The sequence below is a fragment of the Alnus glutinosa genome, chromosome 12, assembly GCF_958979055.1.
Source record: "Alnus glutinosa chromosome 12, dhAlnGlut1.1, whole genome shotgun sequence".
Taxonomy (NCBI): domain Eukaryota; kingdom Viridiplantae; phylum Streptophyta; class Magnoliopsida; order Fagales; family Betulaceae; genus Alnus; species Alnus glutinosa.
Window position 1 is genome coordinate 2,085,968 of NC_084897.1, and position 18,842 is coordinate 2,104,809.

Genomic DNA, 18,842 nt, shown 5'->3' on the forward strand with positions numbered 1-18,842 from the left:
CGACATTTAGAATTGACAATTTTTTACATGACTCGTGAAACAGACACAAAATTAACGGATTAGGGTTGAAGGGTTTGACCTATTTAATTAAATAAATAGGTTAGGTTATGGTTAATTTATATAGTCCTATACTTATGTTTCGACACAACCTGAACTCGACACACAAATACAAATTGCATTTTCTATTTGAGTTCCAATGCAGGTAAAAATAAAATAAAAAGCATAAGAATTGGGTGCAAAAATGGGATCTGTAACCAGCCCTGATCACCAGAATTAATCCAGTCCCATACGATTTCAAGCCCAACAATTCTCTACACATATATTCTAGTCGTTGGGCACATTTTGCTCTCTCTTGCCCATCATCATTGTCTCTTGATCATGTTAGTGAGTCAGCCCATTTGCAACCACTAACTTGCTTACTTGCACCAATACACACACAAATACTTGCCTGTATGCGAGCTACGGTTCTAATCGAGCCGAGTTAAGCTTGAATTGATTATTGAATATTTAAGTTCGGTTCGTTTATTTTTATTTTTTGAATTCAAATTTATCATCGAGCTAAATAATCTATTTAAGCTCTATTTATTTATTTTTCAAACGAGCTCAAACTTATTAATGGCCTACTCAATTAAATTATTCATTCCATATATAAAGTAACTGTCGTGATTTTTTTTTTTTAATAAATTCATATTACTTATTAGTTATTTCATTATTGTTAAGATTTTATTATTTGGCTAATTAGATAAATTAACTTGAATTTTAAACAATCTAATCTTGAGTTTATATATTTATTTTATAGTATGTATATACATTCATTACACACACACACACACACATATATATATATATATATATATATATACACACATAAACTCACTTATATACATACATACAAATACACATATATCTATATCAAAACTTACAATTACAATAATTCAAGTTATATCTATTACATTACGAAGAGAAATCATTTTTATCTTTTTACATACTTAACATGTTCTTATTACAAAGTTAAAAATAATAAAAAAATAAAAATGATGTCATATGAATTCGACTCGTTTAATAAACGAGCATAAATTTTTGTTTAAATTCAATTCGTTTAATAAATAAACCGATTCTGACCAGAGCCTGAGCCTATTCACGAGCAACCCGATCATTTACAGCCCTAATGCGAGCCGTTGTTCAACAATTTGACCTAATCTAAAATTTAGTTAGAATTCTTTCCCAAAATGCCTCATAAATATTAAATAGCAATCCATGCACCACGGTTAGATGCAGTCCATTTGGCCCATTTGGGCCACTATACACGGTTGGATTGGGTTAGTCAAAATAGATTGTAATCTAAAATTTAGTTAGAATCTCAAAAAATTGAGGCTTTTGCTTCGAAGGGCTTCGACTTCGAGGCTTGTACGTAGCAAAAGGATTCATTAGCTGCAGCCTAAAGCTGCCATCATTTTGAGTTTTCAGGCATCCTTTGTAGACATGTTCTTCGTGTGTTGCCAATTCCAACAACTGGGTTCACACAATCCATGGTTTCAATTTCAAACCTTATTAAGGAATCAATTGAGACAGAAGAGTGCCTTGATGTTGCTTGTGATCGATCAAATGGCCATAATGTTATTTTGTATCAAGAAATTCCTCGGCCAGCTAGCTTAAGCTTTTTGAAGAAATGATAATTTACCACTAATGATATCACTTTTAATGATCATCTGATTCATTGATTCTTCCTGAGGTTGATCATCAGGCCATTTAACCCATGAGGCGTCTGGACCTCCTTAATTAGAAGTCCATTTAGCCTGTCAATAGTGAGAATTTGTGTACGCAGAAATGGAAAAGCAGAAAGAGGAGAAAGCTTACAAGAGAGAATATCTTAACTGACTTAACTGACTTATCAAAAACTGATATGCTTGTAAAAGTCCATGGGCCTTACTCACTCTCAAAAGACGCCTTAAAAGAGGAGGAGTGTCCATGGCTTATAAAGTCTATAAGACAAGGATCTCTTAGCAATGTGGGACACTTTAACACGCCTCCTTACGTATGGCATCTTTGGCCAAACACGTGTTCAAGAACGGGAGGGAAAGACCCATCATTGTCAAAGGAACCTGCTCTGATACCATGTAAAAGTCCATGGACCTTACTCACTCTCAAAAGACGCCTTAAAAGAGGAGGGGTGTCCATGACTTATAAAGTCTATAAGACAAGGATCTCTTAGCAATGTGGGACACTTTAACAATGCTAACATAACCCAAGCCTTCACATATCCTACACCAAGAACATATATATCTAAATGATCTTCCTTTTCACCGGAGCGCCATAATAATTTCCTCAACAGAGCTCGGTTAATAATTTATGCTTTTGTTTCTTATGGGGTAGGGAATGGAAGGAGTATCCAGTTTAGGTATGATTTCCTTTTCAGATTAATAATTTCCTTTTCAGATTCCAAGAGGGTTCGCGAGATTCGTGTTTAGAATCAAAGATTTATTATTTTTAAATCACCACATATTCCAGAAGTCTAAGTTTATAAAAATGGATAAATTTAATCATTTAATTTATATTCTAACACTCTTCTTTATGCGTGGGATCAAATATTAGAGATTTTCATGATTGGGAGTTGGAACTATTAATCTCTCAAGGCCATGTTGTATTCTAACACTCTGGTGCCCGGTGAAGCTGATTGAAATTAAATTAATCATTTAATTTGTATTCTAACACTCTTCTTTATGCGTGGGATCAAATATTAAAGATTTTCATGATTGGGAGTTGGAACTATTAATCTCTCAAGGCCATGTTGTATTCTAACACTCTGGTGCCCGGTGAAGCTGATTGAATGAGGTGGAAGCTGAACCATAATGGAAAATCCAACGTCATTAATACTCACACAAAAAGTGAGTTCATATTATGATAGCTAGTAGAATTAGATGCAAGATCTAATTATAATTATTGCCTCTCATCCTTTTTTGACTTTATTGCTATAGTCTCGAAGAAATTACTGTGCTTATATGCCCTTTATAGTGCTGATCTTGTTTGCAATCTCCAGTTAGACAGCATCTGCTTTCTAGTTGTACTGCAGATATGGTTTTCTATATGTCAGCAGAAAGGGATTATCATTCTATATATGTGCGTGTATGCCAAATTTTATGGAAAATGATCCGCTCTCCGTTAACTACAACAAAATAAAATATTGGTAGTTTTGAGTGAAACAGAGAGGATCCGTGTCAGAATTTATAGGAAGAAAATTAAATGAGCAGAATATATAGAACCATTATGATTCTATATATATATATATGCGTATGCCAAATTTTACAGAATATGATCCGATCTCTGTTAACTGTAACAAAATACAATCCAAGTGAAACGGAGAGGATCCATGTCAGAATTTATAGGAAGAAAGTGAAATAAGCAGAATATATAAAAGTGAACCATAAAACAATGTTGCAGAATATATAGTACATTCAATCCAGTTCAGCAAATAGAAAAGAGCATATATTTCTAGTTTTTTGTACTGTCCTGATCAGGCAATGAAACTTTGCTTAGCCTACTTGGTAATGCTTGAACATCGTTGGCTCTTACCTTTCTGCTTCCACTGCTGCGGCTGCTTGAACTATAGACTGCTCTGAATGCAAGAGCTTTTCCAAAGTGGGATGATGTTGCTGATCCTTTGCTGCTTGGGGACTGTTCAGTGGAGTTGTCTTGGATGCTGCTGCTACTCTTGGTGTGTGAAAGTGAAACCTCAACATTTGTGTTCTCAGTAGCCATTTTTTTTCTTCGTTTTTTTTTTTGGTTAATTTCCAACTAATGATTGGAAGGTAGGAGGGAGACATGGCATGCTGCAGGCTTTTATATGGTTATGAAAAGTAAAAAAAAAGCAGATGGGTGTAAATCTTTTACGAGTTTACCTCAGGAAGTGGTGGTTAAATCTAACTAGACCAAGGGAACCTTCAGTTAAAGTTGTTTATGGTGGAAAGAGACTGCTCAAAGCTCTTTCACAAACAAAGAAGTTGTATGTGTCTTTGATGGGAAGAAATCAAATATGCCAAAGCAGCAAGTCTGTATCGACACTGTTATTTGTTTTAGCCGATTTTTACGGTTGGCCTTTTTGCAAAGAGAGGAATAATAATAACCCTTTTGTTCGTAATAACAAGCTGGGGTTAATCATTGTCCTATCAATGAGTTCACTTTTTTATCATGTTTATCAGAAACAGTGGATTTCGAATCACTTTTATGAAGCGGTTATCAGTCCTTTTCTGCATGGAAAACTCTGGTAAAAGCTTCATTGCTTACGAACACATGATGATTAATTGATTGTCATTGCCATTATTCATTGATTGACGTTCTTAAAAGTATCCCTTTCATTGCTTTGATCATGTTTTTGCAGTTTAAAGCCACTAAATTCATAGACTTCTCATGTTTTTACTTACAAATATTTTTGAGCCGTAGTTCTTTTCTTTTTCTTTTTCTTTGGACAAATTTTTCCACCAAATTCCTCCGACCTAATTTATTTTAAATCGACATTTAGCTTTAGAATATGTGATTCTCACGTGAATGATTAATGATTTTTAGGATCCGTTTAGTCTTTAAAATTGTGCGTTTTTAAAAACGTACTCTCAAATGAGACATTTTCTACGATTCGGTCTAAACTCGTACCGCCAAACGCACTATAAATAGCATTACTCTTTTTCAAAATGCATTTAAGACTCAAATGGTTTAAGTAATAAATTTCTAATTCATGAAGCAAGTATTGGTATTTTTGATAAAGTTTGTTACAGTAATTAAACCTGATAGAACTTGTTCATGAGACTTGGGCCATGTGAACGGTCTGTAGCTTTTGGACTAGATTCCATTTTCTGTTGCCCACAATGAATACCGAAAGCTGGCTGCTTAAAGTTCTGTTTGCTATTATCCTCTCTTTAGCTCTAGAAGGGAATGACTTAAATACTAGGTTGGAAGGTCTGATGACCTGGCAATGGAACAATCTTCAGTGCCGTCTCTGTCTCTTCAACTCTTTTTCACACAAAGTGGATTCCCGCAAGCTGGGCAAGAATTCACCTTTTTATCTTTCTAGTGGAAAATACTACACCAAAGGCTTCTTTGTTGCAACCCCCATCAGCTTTAGTGACAAAAAGTGGCATGAAGGAGGGCATTCAGGCATTGCCATGATCCTCCCAAGCCCTCCACTGTGGCATGTGACTGACGTGGAGAAGTTGACTGTACAACGTCTACATGTGTCGTGTCGTGATACCATTGGGTATGACTCGGAAGTGGGACGGAGAGAGTGATTTGATAACAGAGCGATTCAATCTGGTCCTGTGGTGTTGCAAAATGGAGTGCTTTTTGACCGAACTCACATAGATTTCAGCGTTTCCAGGTCTTGTATCACCAAATCTATTCCCTGGCCATTACCTCCTTTGATGCAGGTTCCACAGGCCAAGAGCATGAAGCACATCTACAGGGAAGCTAATCAAGTTACCGACAGTCCAGCTAGAAAGTGTAGTAATTCCTGGATAGACTGTAATAGTGCCTTACTGTGGATATTTTATCTTTGGTTCTTTTGGGTGAATCAGTGAACTTTATCTGGAAGTACTGTCAATTTTCTTTTTGCAGGTCCCCCCTTAAAAAAAAAAGGTTGAATGCTTAATCTCAAAACAATATCCTGTCATGTTTCCATCCCCAACATGTTTAGAAACATTGGTGGTCGAATGTCTAAATAGCCATAGACCTAGTTACAACAAAATGGGGACTTGGCCAATGTCGCCTCGCAAAACCAGTGGATCAGGACGGAGAGAAATTCATTTCATGGTCTAGATTAAGTTGGTACAGCAATTCACACCTGGAATTTCAAAGACTTCCATCGCACTCTCCAAAAGAGTGGCAAGCAGCTCTATCTATTAAAGGTCATGATTGTTAGAAATGTTTGGCTTTTGACTTGTTGGACAACAAAGGAAGATAAGTAAAAAAACCCGGGCACACAGAGATGTCCTAATCATATACGAAAACACACATAAGATAGTGTTCGGGAAAGTTTAAAGGTTGATGCACAATGGAAAATTTTGTCATTCACAGGGGAGATACAGAGCATGTACATGTCATTATGTTTTACAGTTTTATATATAAGCCTTTCATGTGGAGGAAACCAGCAACGAGACCCCAAAATAAAATTTCAAGCAATACAAACACTAGGGTACCCCACTTTCTCGAATGAAGCATAGCCTGAAATAACATTTCTGTGCCATCAACCTGCATGCCAGGTTTGGTCCAAAAATAGTCAATCAGCTAGATAATGTGCCAAATCAACCAACACATTAATTATGTTTAACGGTCCCCATAAATCAAGGATATAAGCTACATAAATATATTCTACTTCTTATGAAGAAAAATCTCAGTTATATCATTTTACAAACCGAGCATGTCAATTAATCCACTCTCACAAGCCAGAAAATGAACAAAAATATTTTAGTATAACTTTAACTAGCAACTTTTTTACACAACAACAGGGTGAACTAAAAAGACGATTTTATGATTTTCTTCTTTTGTGAGTATGTGTTTATTTTATTTTATTTTGGGTGGGGGGGGGGGCAAACATTTTCTCTTTCAATATATACTTCAGCCTTCTCTAAACTTATTTGCAGATAAATGATAACTGTAAAAGAGTTACCAGGTTGTTTTCAGGTGAACGCCAATAGAAACCTTGCAGAGCTGCTGGGAAAAGGTCACAAGCAGCCACAGCATATATGATGAGAGCGTTCATCCCCATCCATTCTAGTAATCTTGTTGGCTTTCTAAAACATTTGACATCAACCTGCAATTAAAGAGGCTTTAATTTTTAGAGAAAAAAAAAATGGTTCAACTTAACATGCAAATTTCCTGTAATTTTAGTCTCTTTTTACTATTAAATATTATGTATCACTTTGCAGAGACGTCATGCAAGGCTAATGCTATACATATAGGTCCTTGTCATATAACCAATGAGTAAGATTAACTGTTGTGTTATGATTATTTCATAGTCACCATCTGTGCTTGTGCTTTCTGGAAGAATGGCAGAGAGCAAGCACTAAAAGGGTGAAAGAGATATGCAAGACCTATCTATTTTGAAGGATAGAAAATATATGTCAAAGGATGGTCTCTCCTCATCAGATGTTCTGCCCTCAAAGAATCAGGCATTGCCATTCATAGTTAAAAAGCAATGTCAATTCTAAAACCCATTCTCAACCCTATGCATCTAACCATGGAGTCAAAATTTTCACTTGTGACATAAAGAGTCTAAAATTTACATTCTGATCTTAAAGCACTGAAGGAAGGACAAAATCTAGATGCCTTCTTCAATCATATAGCTTCCTTGGTTTCTCGTAATTGTAACTAATTCTAGGGTAGAGAAATTGCTAATAACCCTAAATATGTGAGAAAAGCATGGAGAAACATCCCTTCATTAGAACCCCCAACAAAAAAAAATAAAAATAAAATTAAACTTAAATTCTTGAAAAGTAAGTCAAGATAAGCTCAAGCTTGAGCCAGTCAGTGTGTCACCATATGAAGAGAGAATCAAATCACAACTCCTGGAATTTTTCCATGATTTCCTTGATTTAATGAATTAAGGATTGATAATGATAAGGGTCGGAGGGTTTGATCCCACCAGATGGACCAGATGGAATGAGTCATAGCAAGTAAAACTTGGGTCAGTTTCACATCATATGCATATTGGGCAATTAACAGGAAATACTGTCTCGGAGGGTAAACTTACTACGTAATAGATAATGGTTAGGAACAAGCCTGATGCTCCTGCCGTGATGCACATATAGCTCAATGTATAGAGAGGTTTACAGAAAGGAATCCCTGATATACATTACAGAAATTACTTGGGAAGGAAAAAAAGAAATTCCTGAAGAGCTAAAAGATGCGAACAATTATTATTACAAGCCACTATACCTAGCAACTTAAAAACATATCCTGCAATTAGTAGAGGGAACAATAACATGGACCACAAAAATACCCTCTGCATCTGGCCCTGAAGCAAAATGATAAAGTTTATATCATCAAATAAAAGCTATCAAAGTACCACATCAAGACAACAAATTGTGAATCAATAAGACATACCTAAAACCATAATTATCTTACATAAGCATAAATGTTATGAAGCAAGAAGAAACATTGTACCTTAAAATGCACAAGTATGTGCCCATAAAGCAATCCCACAAAACATGTGATAGCAGCCATCAATGAACTGGAAATTTTGTACAACAAAACAAATTAGCAACTAAGTACCAATACCCATCATTGGGGATGATAATCAATGACACTTTTACATCTTCAGTGCGTTTGTGTATTCAGAAAATTGGAATATAGAAAGTTGTTAAGTACATTTAGATATAAACTATGTTTTGGAGTGCTTCCTCATTTGTATAAAAACTATAACAATTCACAAGTTAATAATAATACTGAAAAGATGACGGAAACAGAAAGAAGGAATGCCGTTCAAACCTTAAGATGCCCTCTGGATCAAATGGTGCAAGGCACCACCCAGGTGCATTTGGTGGCAGAGGTCCATAGTCAGGAGAATTAACACTGCATTCCTAAGAGCACAACAAGGATTAAGATCCCTTTGATGATCAAACAGGAGAACGTATTCATAGGACTTCAAGCGATCAGTTATGAATAATGGACTCGTCAAATAACCTTTGTTCTTCTGTACACAGGACGTTGATAAAGATGATGCTCACCAAGAATAATTCGATCAATCAAGCCAACTGCATTACAAGGAGGCTCAAGACTGCCCCTCACATCACAATGAACCTATTGAACAATATGCTGTTTATATTACTTTCACTGAGTAGCCAAAACAAAAAAGTTTCACTAGGTATACTATTAAAAAAGGTGGGTCAAATAACAGCCAAACATTAAAAAAAAATAATAATAAAAAAAAATAAAATAAAAAAAAATAAAAAAAAAAAAGGGAAAGAAGAAGAAAATCCAAAACCAACAACAGTACAACCAAACATTATGTCCAATAGGTATACTATTAAAAAAGGTGGGTCAAATGAACAGCTTAAATTCACAGCCTACCAAATAAAATTAGTGAATCAATTGAATCAAAAATAACAAACTCAGTGTGGAAACGAGAATCAACATGCAAAGGCAAATACACAAAAGGGGTGGCCGGTGGGAGCTTATATAGAAAAAATACATCCATAGAAAAAGGGCATCCAGTAATTAATACTGACAACTAATCATTATCATGCAATGTTGTTCAAAATCTTACGTGAAAAACATGAGATAACAATGAGAACATCTCAGGCTATGTCCATCAGCAGATTGACAGATTGAAAGAATGTTGCCAATGAGAACATCAAGAAATTATAATTTAAACGGTTCAACTCACAATTTGAGATTCAGATTCATAACCAGGAAAATTCATGTTTGAAGCTTCATAATCCCAGTTTGGAACATAAAGACCATAGAGCAAGCACATGTAAGCTGAGCACAGTAAGATAGCAAACATCCTGCACAATTAAGCAAAAGTTAGTACGTGAAAATATCAAACGCAGGAGGAGAAACATATTACCCATGAAAAGTTCATCATCTAAAAAGCCTAAAAAATCTAGAACAAACATTAGATCTTAAAAAAGTATTCAGGTCATCTCATGTCAGATTTTTTGTCAAGCGACATCATTGAATTTCTGCAACTAAGTTTGACAATAATCTGACTCCATAACTTTTAAGGCTTTAATGATAAAAAATAAATAAATAAATGAGAACATTTGAGGCCAATGTTCCTAAGGTTTATACCCTGACCACTTAATGATGAAGTATATACAAAATGCTTCTTAGTTCAGCCTCTTCATCTCAAAATCATGGTTAAAGATAATACTAACTTCCAAAAACAGAGTGGTTGAAAGTTTGGCATCCCCAAGGCGCCAAGGTGGTACAGGACATTAAATCCATTTCCAGATCTTAAAGGAAATCTCCATGTGTCAAGACAAATCTACTTCTAATAGGCATTTCCTGTAAATTCCTACCTATCGGCGAAAAAAAAAAAGCATTTCCTAAATACTAATACATGTAATTTTAATTCTCCAGATAAAATATTATAAGACCTTTGAAGAATAGTTTATTTCATCCATGTTTAAATTTCTAATTGCTTTTCCAATTCAACACACCTCTCCCCTAGATTTTTTGTCATATATAAAATCATCTCGGCATTTCCATAGCTCTTCCCTAATCACAATTTCAAAAACTCGGCATTGCTTAACATATCTGCATTCCAAAAATATCTCTGCATTGAGCTTTCATGTTACAAACGTGACTACAAGTGGAATTATATATTCTAACAAACAGGACTAACCACTGACTGTAGTATTTCCTCACAAAAGCTGCTGGTGAGTCAACCATGTTGTTGTTAACAAGCCAGATCTCCGACATTGCTGCCAACAGATATCCAATTGATATCCTCTGTAAATCACATAAGCACATTTTCAACATCCATATTTAAAAAACATAAAATAAAAATTAATCTAGATATCTACTTATAAGAATAGACCAGCAGATAACAGTACTTTATTCAGTTCTGAATTTATCAACCCTAAAAGAACAATTGATTTATTGAGGTCAAGTAATTCATTTTGGTTTAATCATTCAAAGATGGCATACATCAAATGCAGTGCACATGAGGTAATTCATTTTGGTTTAAGAATAGACCAGCAGATAACAGTACTTTATTCGGTTCTGAATTTATCAACCCTAAAAGAACAATTGATTTATTGAGGTCAAGTAATTCATTTTGGTTTAATCATTCAAAGATGGCATACATCAAATGCAGTGCACGTGAGGTAATAAACAGGCACATCAAACTTTTGATCCTTGGAATAGACAAAACATCGCAATGCTCAAAATTCCTGGATAACTATGCAAATATATGATCAATTTCATTGATTCCACACCAGTTTAATTACTTGAGTCGGGACATGGTTGTATTATTGACTACTTGTTTAATTCCATACCCTAGGAGATGCACAGGTTATAAGGTGTTGATACACCATGTTACCAACTGTTAAGAGAAGATATCACATGGCAGATGATTAGATATGCACAGAAGAATTTCCCGGCATGCAGTTGCACCAATTCAATGGTGATCTTTGTCACAAACCAATATTATCAAGCTTACATTCCAAAGAGCCTGGACCATATTGAATCAACTAAATCATACTTTCCAGCTTGTTCTCACATCTGGCTTGCAAACACGCCAGAGTAACCACGCCCAGATTTATGTTGGCGTTATGGAGGAATTCAGAAGACAGCAAGTTTCAGTAATCTGTCAGGGACAGAAGAGACATCACAAAGTTTCATCCTAACTACTTAGTATTAAGTGGCATATTGTCGCTACATCACAACAATAAGATCAAAGCGCATCAGCCACTGAGAAAGAATCACACACTACTTCTGTAGATAATTTGAACCCCATTTAATGAATTAACAATGCAGAGAACAACTAAACTAATATAACTGATAACAGAAAATGCTACCTGTAATACACCTAGCCAACGTATCTTGCCCACATCAACTCCATATGTTAAATGGTTACGCCCATGAAAATACCCACCTAGGACAGTATATCCAGAAAGAAACAAAGAACAGGTCTTTATTCATTACAGTGTGAATAAGCATAAGTTTACATAACATTTCCTCAGAAACACTGAATTGTGAACAAATACCACATGTTTTGGAGTATATAAGTGTGACTGATGTTAGAGTATACACATAGCAAAGCAGCGAATAATTGAGATACCATTCAGCTTTTAGATTAGGAAAATGCTTGAGCTACTACATCTTTTACTACAACCCATAACAAAACTCATTTGACAATAGAAATGAATGTCATGTAGACTGTCACATTACAATGTACATTTTAATGGCTAACGTGATATGCACCACTTGGATCACCAAGTGGATTGCCGCAGCAGCTTACATGGTAAGTATCATGCAAATTGTCACATGATAGTCCACATAAATGTGATAAGTTCCACATAGACTAGTTTCTAAAGGACTTGTAATAATAACACATCACAGCACCATTAATCTTTTATTCAACATGTTATATATAATTCCTTACAAACTCACTTTACAATCTACATTTTATGAAAATGAGTGCCACGGGGCAATCCATATCTTAGTAACACATACATGGTAAGTGCCAGATAAATTGGCACATCAATTTGTAAACGTGATAGTCCACGTGTTAGTGCCTGACTTGGTAAATACCACGGGCAGACTTGTAGTAAAAGTTGTAGTATCTAGCAGCTTCATTAATATTTTATTGAACATATCATATCAATACCTCACTCATAGACAAGTCAGTACTCCAAAAGGTAGGAAAGCAACATACCTTGCAAAAACAACCCCACAAGAAAAAGCTTAATGGTCCTCAGTATGACTTTCTTCGAAGCCATTCGTTTGCTAGAAATTTTCTGCACGGTACCATAATGTGTTTTAAGCTATATCTTGCAAGTTATAGCATGTTAATCGTGCAGTAAAAAATTTATTACGGCAACAAAGTAACCACAACAAAACTCGACATCAACGGTTACAAAATACCTTGAATGCAAGACTAATGGAGACGCCAACACCGAAGAGGAAAAATGGCATCACGAAATCCGCGAGTGTCACACCGAACCACGGTGAGTGATTAATCGACGGGATTGCCCCTCCCGCATCATCAACAAGAATCATTAACTGTATTAAACAAATATACAAGAAGATTAGGGGGGAATTTTGAAAGTTGAGAAAGGGCACAGGAAAGTGAGGATACGAAGAGTTTGGGGCGCGTGCGTACCGCGACGGTGAGGCCACGGAAGACGTCAAGAGAGGCAAGCCGTTGACTGGGATCGGTGGTGGGACTGGGACTGGACGCATCAGGGCCGTTGGATGACGAGGCAGGAACGATGTCGTCGTCGTTGAGAAGAGGCGCGCGTTGTTCTTCTGCCAAGTCGATGAGGGTAGACATTTTTGGTCTGAGTCTCACGCTGTCAGGTTCTACAAATAACTAAGGGTAAAATACATTTTTGCCCATGCGCTTTACGACCTTTATTTTTTATCCCTTCAATTTCACTTTTTATCAAATTTGATACCTGTGATATATGAAAAGACAAAAATGTACCTCCATCTGATTTCTCGACCAAAACTAACGTCCACCCACGTCATTGAGTACCTAAAAATTTGAAACCCAAAACTCAATTCTTTACATATCGTTTCCAACATCCAGACAACAACATGACAGAAAATGCCGTGGGTGGACATTAGTTTTAGACGGAAAATCAGACCGAAGTATCATTTCCGTCTTTTCATATACCACAGGTACCAAAATTGATAAAAAATGAAACTGATGGGACAAAAAATAAAGGTCGTAAAACACAAGGGACAAATATGCATTTAACCCAGTAACTAACCAATACACTGGAAAAGATGGTTTTTTTGTCATTTCATATGTCTTTTTATTTTCGGAAAACGTCACTTGGCCATAAACTACCCTTCCTTTTCAGTGTACTCCTAAACTTAAATAATAATAATAATTAAAAAAAAATTAATGTAAGATTTTGATTTATCAGCCCTTTTCTGTCCTCTTCTCCATTAGGGTTTTACCGGTAAATGAAAATAACTAAAATATTCTTTCAAAAAATAAAATTAAAAAATTATTAAAAAAAAAATACCCATAGCCACGTAGTGGGTGAGGGCCGTGAGGCGTTGTTTTTCTTTTATATATTTTTCTAATTTTGTCCTCTCCTTTTTTTTTCCTACCCTTTTTTTAGTTTTTTTTTAAAAAACTTAAAGGTATAACTGTATTTTTAGAAATTTTATTGGAGATAAAACGGACATTTTACATGTTAACCGTTTAAGATAACGGAAAAATCAAACGATAAGAAATGATTGAAAGAGATTGATAAATTAAAACAATACATTACAAATTTTTTAAGTTTAAGGAGACATTGAAAAAGGCATGGTAATTTGGAGGTAAGTCAAGCTTCTATTTTCTCTTATTTTCGTGCATAGTAGACGGCATAAAATAATAGAAGGGCGGAGGACCATAGTTCCTCGATTTTAAAATTGAGTCATGCTAAAAATCATATTTTTATTTAATTATTATTCTACAATGCTGACGTGACAGTCTCAACCTTTGAATTAATTAAAAAAAGAAAAAAAAAATTAAGAGGTTGTTAGAACTGTCACATTAACATTGTAAAATAATTCTAGCATTTCTAACATTTTTCTTTAAAATTTATACATAATTTAAGACGAAATCAAAGTTCCGAGTTCCGTCTCTGGACATAGTGCTCCATCAGGAGCATCACGTTGGATCAAGCATCCTTTCTATCAAAAGAATGAAACTTGAGACACCCTGAAGCCTCCGAGAGCTCTCCAAGTCTTTGTGCAGCAGCAGCTAAAGTGGCATTACTCTTACAGAAAGCAAACCTTATGTATCTATTCTGATAGCTACAATCTTCCTGAGAAAATTTCTTCTTATGAAAAAACCCACGACCTGGAACAGCCACCACCCCTGCCTGCTTTATCAATTCTGTAACGTATTCTACCTGCAAAGTATAAAAAATTCATCCTTTGTTTAATAGGAAAAATAAATAAACCAAAGTGAGGATCACTAAGACCACTATCAATGGAAATCTAAACTGTAAACCAATTTTGTAATGTTTTGAAATGATTACACCAACAATGTAGAAAAGCACATACATCAGAAAGTGGGCAACTTTCAGGAATCTCTGCAAATAAAAAGAATGAACCCTGAGGCTTAAACTGAATCTTAAAACCAACCCCAGCAAGGAGCTTGACAATGTAATCTCTTTTCAATTCATAATCCTGAGCACAACAGAGAGGTGTCATTACAACGAATCATAACAAATGGCATAATTATGATATCACATTTCAGTTGCATAGGGTAAACGAGTAAGGTAAGGCTGTCAAATTCACAAAACTAGTTAAAATATAAAAGGTCAAAATTGCTTTCTCCTACTCTTCTCAATGATTCAAAGTATTCCGGGGGGCTTCTCAAAGCAGTCAAGGCAGCTTCCTGGAAAGGTGCTGGAGCAGAATCTGTAATTTTAACATGAATGTTTCTGATTGCAGAGGCAAAGACAGCCGGAGCAATTGCCCATCCAACCCTCCAACCTGAGAGCAACATACAAACAGCTTAATAAAGCGATTCTGAACAGTAACAAGCTAGTGCAATAACTCAGTACCAGGCTACCAGCTGTTCAAAGCAGAAATACAAGATATCACAACTTTGAGGAGGTAAGAACAAGGAGTAAAAAATGAGATACTAATTCCAAAAAAATATGAAGAAAGAATGGCAGTTCCAGCATGAGCAAAAATCTTTTGGATAGGATGTCAGCTTTAACCTGTAACACTAAAAGTTTTAGATAAGGAAGATGTAATTATAGTCCGCTCTTGCATTCCCGTGAATGAGGCAAGGGATATGTGTTTCTCATTGTCAAATGTTATATGTTCATATACCTGCAAAAAAAAAAAAAAAATAGAGAAAGTAAAAAACAAATTTCTTTAGACATTAGAGAAATAGAGCATCTCTCTTGTTTGTCGGCAGTTTCGGCCAAAAAAGCATGCAAGCACATATTGAAAGCAAAGAATGAGTGGAGATTTCACTTTGATGGAAAAAAACAAAAAACCCTAGCCAAAAGGTCAAAAAAAAAAAAAAAATCTCAGTAAAGCTATTAAGGTTGTAAGTTTGATCATGGCATAGACAATCAACAATGACATGCCATCATGAGAACTGAGAATATGAGAGGAGCTCCTAATTTTCTACAATTTATCTAAACACAAGTGATATGTAATGTAAGTGATCTGCATAACCCTTTTTAAGTTTTCATTTATGGCAACTCGCCTTTTGCTTCCTCTCTCTACTATTTTTCCTAGGATTTTAAAACAATATTGCTATTAATTAAAAAAGTTTAAAACAATCGCATACTCTAACATCCGGGTATTAATAATAATCCAAAACTATATTCAGCCGAAGTACCTCGTTATTGTTTCAGCTACAATCACATCACACCAATCCAGTAGTAATAGTCGACTCAAAATCAAAAGTTATGTTGGCATCCAGTTCTATAGCAAAGACTCTGTGCTCTTAGAATATTGTACATGTGACATCATGCGATAATCATCTAATCCATCCAATCATTCTTAAGTTTGATAAGCAAAAGGATCATCATACTTCATCTGTAATAGCTAAGCAGTCCCTTCTGCAGCATACTTCAGCAATAGTTTCAAGTTCATCTTCAGTGAAAACTTTGCCTGTTGGATTCTGAGGACTGTGCAACTTTGCATTAGTACATATCTAAGTCATGATGCAATAAATACTAGTTAGTTGAATATACTTTGATAAATTTCATATATTATTCTTGATTACCAAGAGATTAGTAAAATTATGGCAGAACTTGCTACATTCCCTTTTTTTTTCTTTTAGTTTCCCTATAATTATTAGATCATTTCTTGTGTAATCGCCAATATATCAGGATCATTGTCCTTTAGAAGAATAGACAAGTCATGCCTCCACTCTACAGATTTCAATTCTTTATCAATTGAGAGAATATAGAAATTTGCTTGTGACATGAGAAGTTTGTGACCAACATGCACAAACTTTAGAGAAAGACAAAAAGATTAACAAATAACATTTCTAGATCTTGGGATGGAAGGATATCAGCCTGAAAGAATTTAGTCAAATGGACCTCATATTTTTTTCCACTCAAACACTTCATATAAATGGTCCTACAGCAATCCTCTGTGGAAAGATGTTGTGGGTGTCCAAGAGATCACCCATGAAAATATTATGGCCAAGATCCTAACCTAAGTTCACAAATTGTCATTCTAGATTTCTAGCAGAATCTCTATTTCCATTGATTATAAACATGTTCTGACTTAATTCATCTAAAAATAAATACTCTGACTTTTGGATGAACACTTTCCAGAGCGAGTACAAGTTCTAACCAAAACTCCATTTTGTATCCCCTTTATGAAATTTACTAACCTGTTCAGTACAATAGCTTTCGTTCTCCCAGTAATAGACTGCATGAGTTTGTTTGGATCTAAGGTCCAATGAGGAGGGTCAAGCGCCACAAACACCTGTCATTTCCATTTTTTTTTTCCCACAGTAGTAAATAATTATCAATTTAAAACTCCTAATTCTTGGCATTGACATTTAGTAGAACTAGCTTAATACACAATCAAATTTCAAGCCTCAGTTATTGACAACAAGAAGCTTACTGGGATTCCCCTGGCCATGGTAATACATCCTTCGTATGTCTCATATGAAGGGTCAAAAAGTATAACTTCATCACCTTGATCTATTACTGTCCGTACATAGCAGTAAACAGCATCACACGTGAACTCAAAACACAGAAAACTTTAACTCAATTAATAGTACGAATTGATGAGAGTAGAAAGGAGCATACTTGCAAACACTGCTGCGGCAAATGCCTCAGTTTGGCCACAGCAAATAGCTATATCAGTAAGAGGGTCGACGTCTAAACCATGCATTTTCTTCGCCATCATTGCTAAGTGGTCACATATTCCTTGCACATGCCTTACATCGCAACAGTTCAATTATTTTAGGACAAAATTTAATTCCATTTTGAAATGATGTTGAGTGGCACCTCTCTCTCTCTCTCTCTCTCTCTCTTGCAATTCAGTAATTTGGGCATAATTCAACTCTATTTTTGTAACGACTCAGGAAAAATGTGATAGCCAGATCTGCGTTATCACCTTAAAAAGACTAGTCGATTTAAAGCTTTTTTTATAATTACTTATAAAGTCCAATTTCACTTAATAACTAGGTAATACGGGACTTAGCACTCATCTATCTCTAACAAATCCCTTACTCTATGTGAGTTATTTATCTATTCCCAATACGGAAGGGAATGAGAGTGTTATAATTTTCTTCCTTATGGTCTGCTACATTTCTAGTAAATGACAAAAAGAAAAAGTGTACAAGTTTTAAATTCCGGAAGAACAAAAACATGGTTCTATGAAAAGCGAACCAAACCCATAACAGGAATAAAAAAAAAAGTTAGCTAAATTTACTGATCAAACCAATAGAAGTTGAGTTTGAAGAAGTCACGGTGTTGGACACCAACCTGTACTGGTTGAAGTCAGAATTAATAGCGGAAACGGCTGCGTTTTTTATATGAGGAGATGCAGGGAAGTCCGGGAAGCCTTCGGCGAGGTTGATGGCGTTGCATCGTTGAGCAAGATGTGAGAGTTCTTGAATGGGTGATGGAGTAAAGGCCTTCGCCACAGAGGATAGTTTCTCCTCCATTGCTCTGTTACTTCACTTCTCTGATGCCTTATCAGCTTATCTTCTTCGATGCTCTGTTACAATCAAGAGGTTTATGCACGTGGCTTGCTATACCTTGACGAAGCAACAGGTAAATTGCTTCGGCTACACCTTTTACTCCTACTCCTTCAAATTAACGCCTCGTGGTCGGTTTGTTTTTTTATGTAAAATGTCTTTCGTCCTGAAATTATTTTAAAAGAATTACTTTTTTGAAAATATTTTTCGGTGTTTGACTCGTCCGAAAAAATCACTAACGGCAAAAAATCATCGGTGACCAGGTTCCGTTACTGGTCGGCATAATTTCGGCCACTTTTAAGGGATTACAGTTACTGTTGCTGGATTCCAACAATGAGGGTCGGAATCCAACGACAATGGCCAGAATCTGGCACAGCACAGCTGGATTTCAACAAACTAGCTAGAAAATCTAGCAAAGTACAGCTGAATTCTGGCAAATTGGCCGGATTCCGGTCGTCCTGGCCAAATCACCAGAATATGGCTTGGTTAG

General features: G+C 35.6%; 2 protein-coding genes across 5 annotated transcripts; both read right to left on the bottom strand.

The window, feature by feature from the left end:
* Nucleotides 1-4,703: 4,703 nt before the first annotated feature.
* LOC133852409 (uncharacterized) lies at nt 4,704-12,999 on the bottom strand. 4 transcript variants are annotated; one of them, XM_062289166.1, is made up of 14 exons: nt 12,818-12,999; nt 12,580-12,717; nt 12,371-12,452; nt 11,511-11,587; nt 10,334-10,440; nt 9,371-9,491; nt 8,668-8,784; nt 8,473-8,564; nt 8,149-8,215; nt 7,921-7,999; nt 7,736-7,827; nt 6,653-6,796; nt 5,524-5,608; nt 4,704-5,443 (listed from the first exon to the last, which is right to left on the bottom strand). In XM_062289166.1, exons 1-13 carry the CDS (start codon nt 12,986-12,988, stop codon nt 5,558-5,560), a joined length of 1,338 nt encoding a protein of 445 aa, XP_062145150.1. In that variant the 5' UTR covers nt 12,989-12,999; the 3' UTR covers nt 4,704-5,443; nt 5,524-5,557. The 4 variants fall into 4 exon arrangements, with proteins under 4 accessions (XP_062145150.1, XP_062145149.1, XP_062145148.1 ...); XM_062289165.1 differs by lacking the exon at nt 5,524-5,608; XM_062289164.1 differs by lacking the exons at nt 4,704-5,443; nt 5,524-5,608 and adding an exon at nt 6,028-6,234.
* A 1,201-nt stretch (nt 13,000-14,200) lies between these two features.
* On the bottom strand, nt 14,201-18,319 carry LOC133852078 (uncharacterized). The gene is made up of 9 exons (XM_062288752.1): nt 18,138-18,319; nt 17,457-17,587; nt 17,269-17,354; nt 17,033-17,127; nt 16,220-16,316; nt 15,390-15,504; nt 15,005-15,159; nt 14,725-14,850; nt 14,201-14,570 (listed from the first exon to the last, which is right to left on the bottom strand). Exons 1-9 carry the CDS (start codon nt 18,317-18,319, stop codon nt 14,337-14,339), a joined length of 1,221 nt encoding a protein of 406 aa, XP_062144736.1. The 3' UTR covers nt 14,201-14,336.
* Between the last annotated feature and the right edge of the window lie 523 nt (nt 18,320-18,842).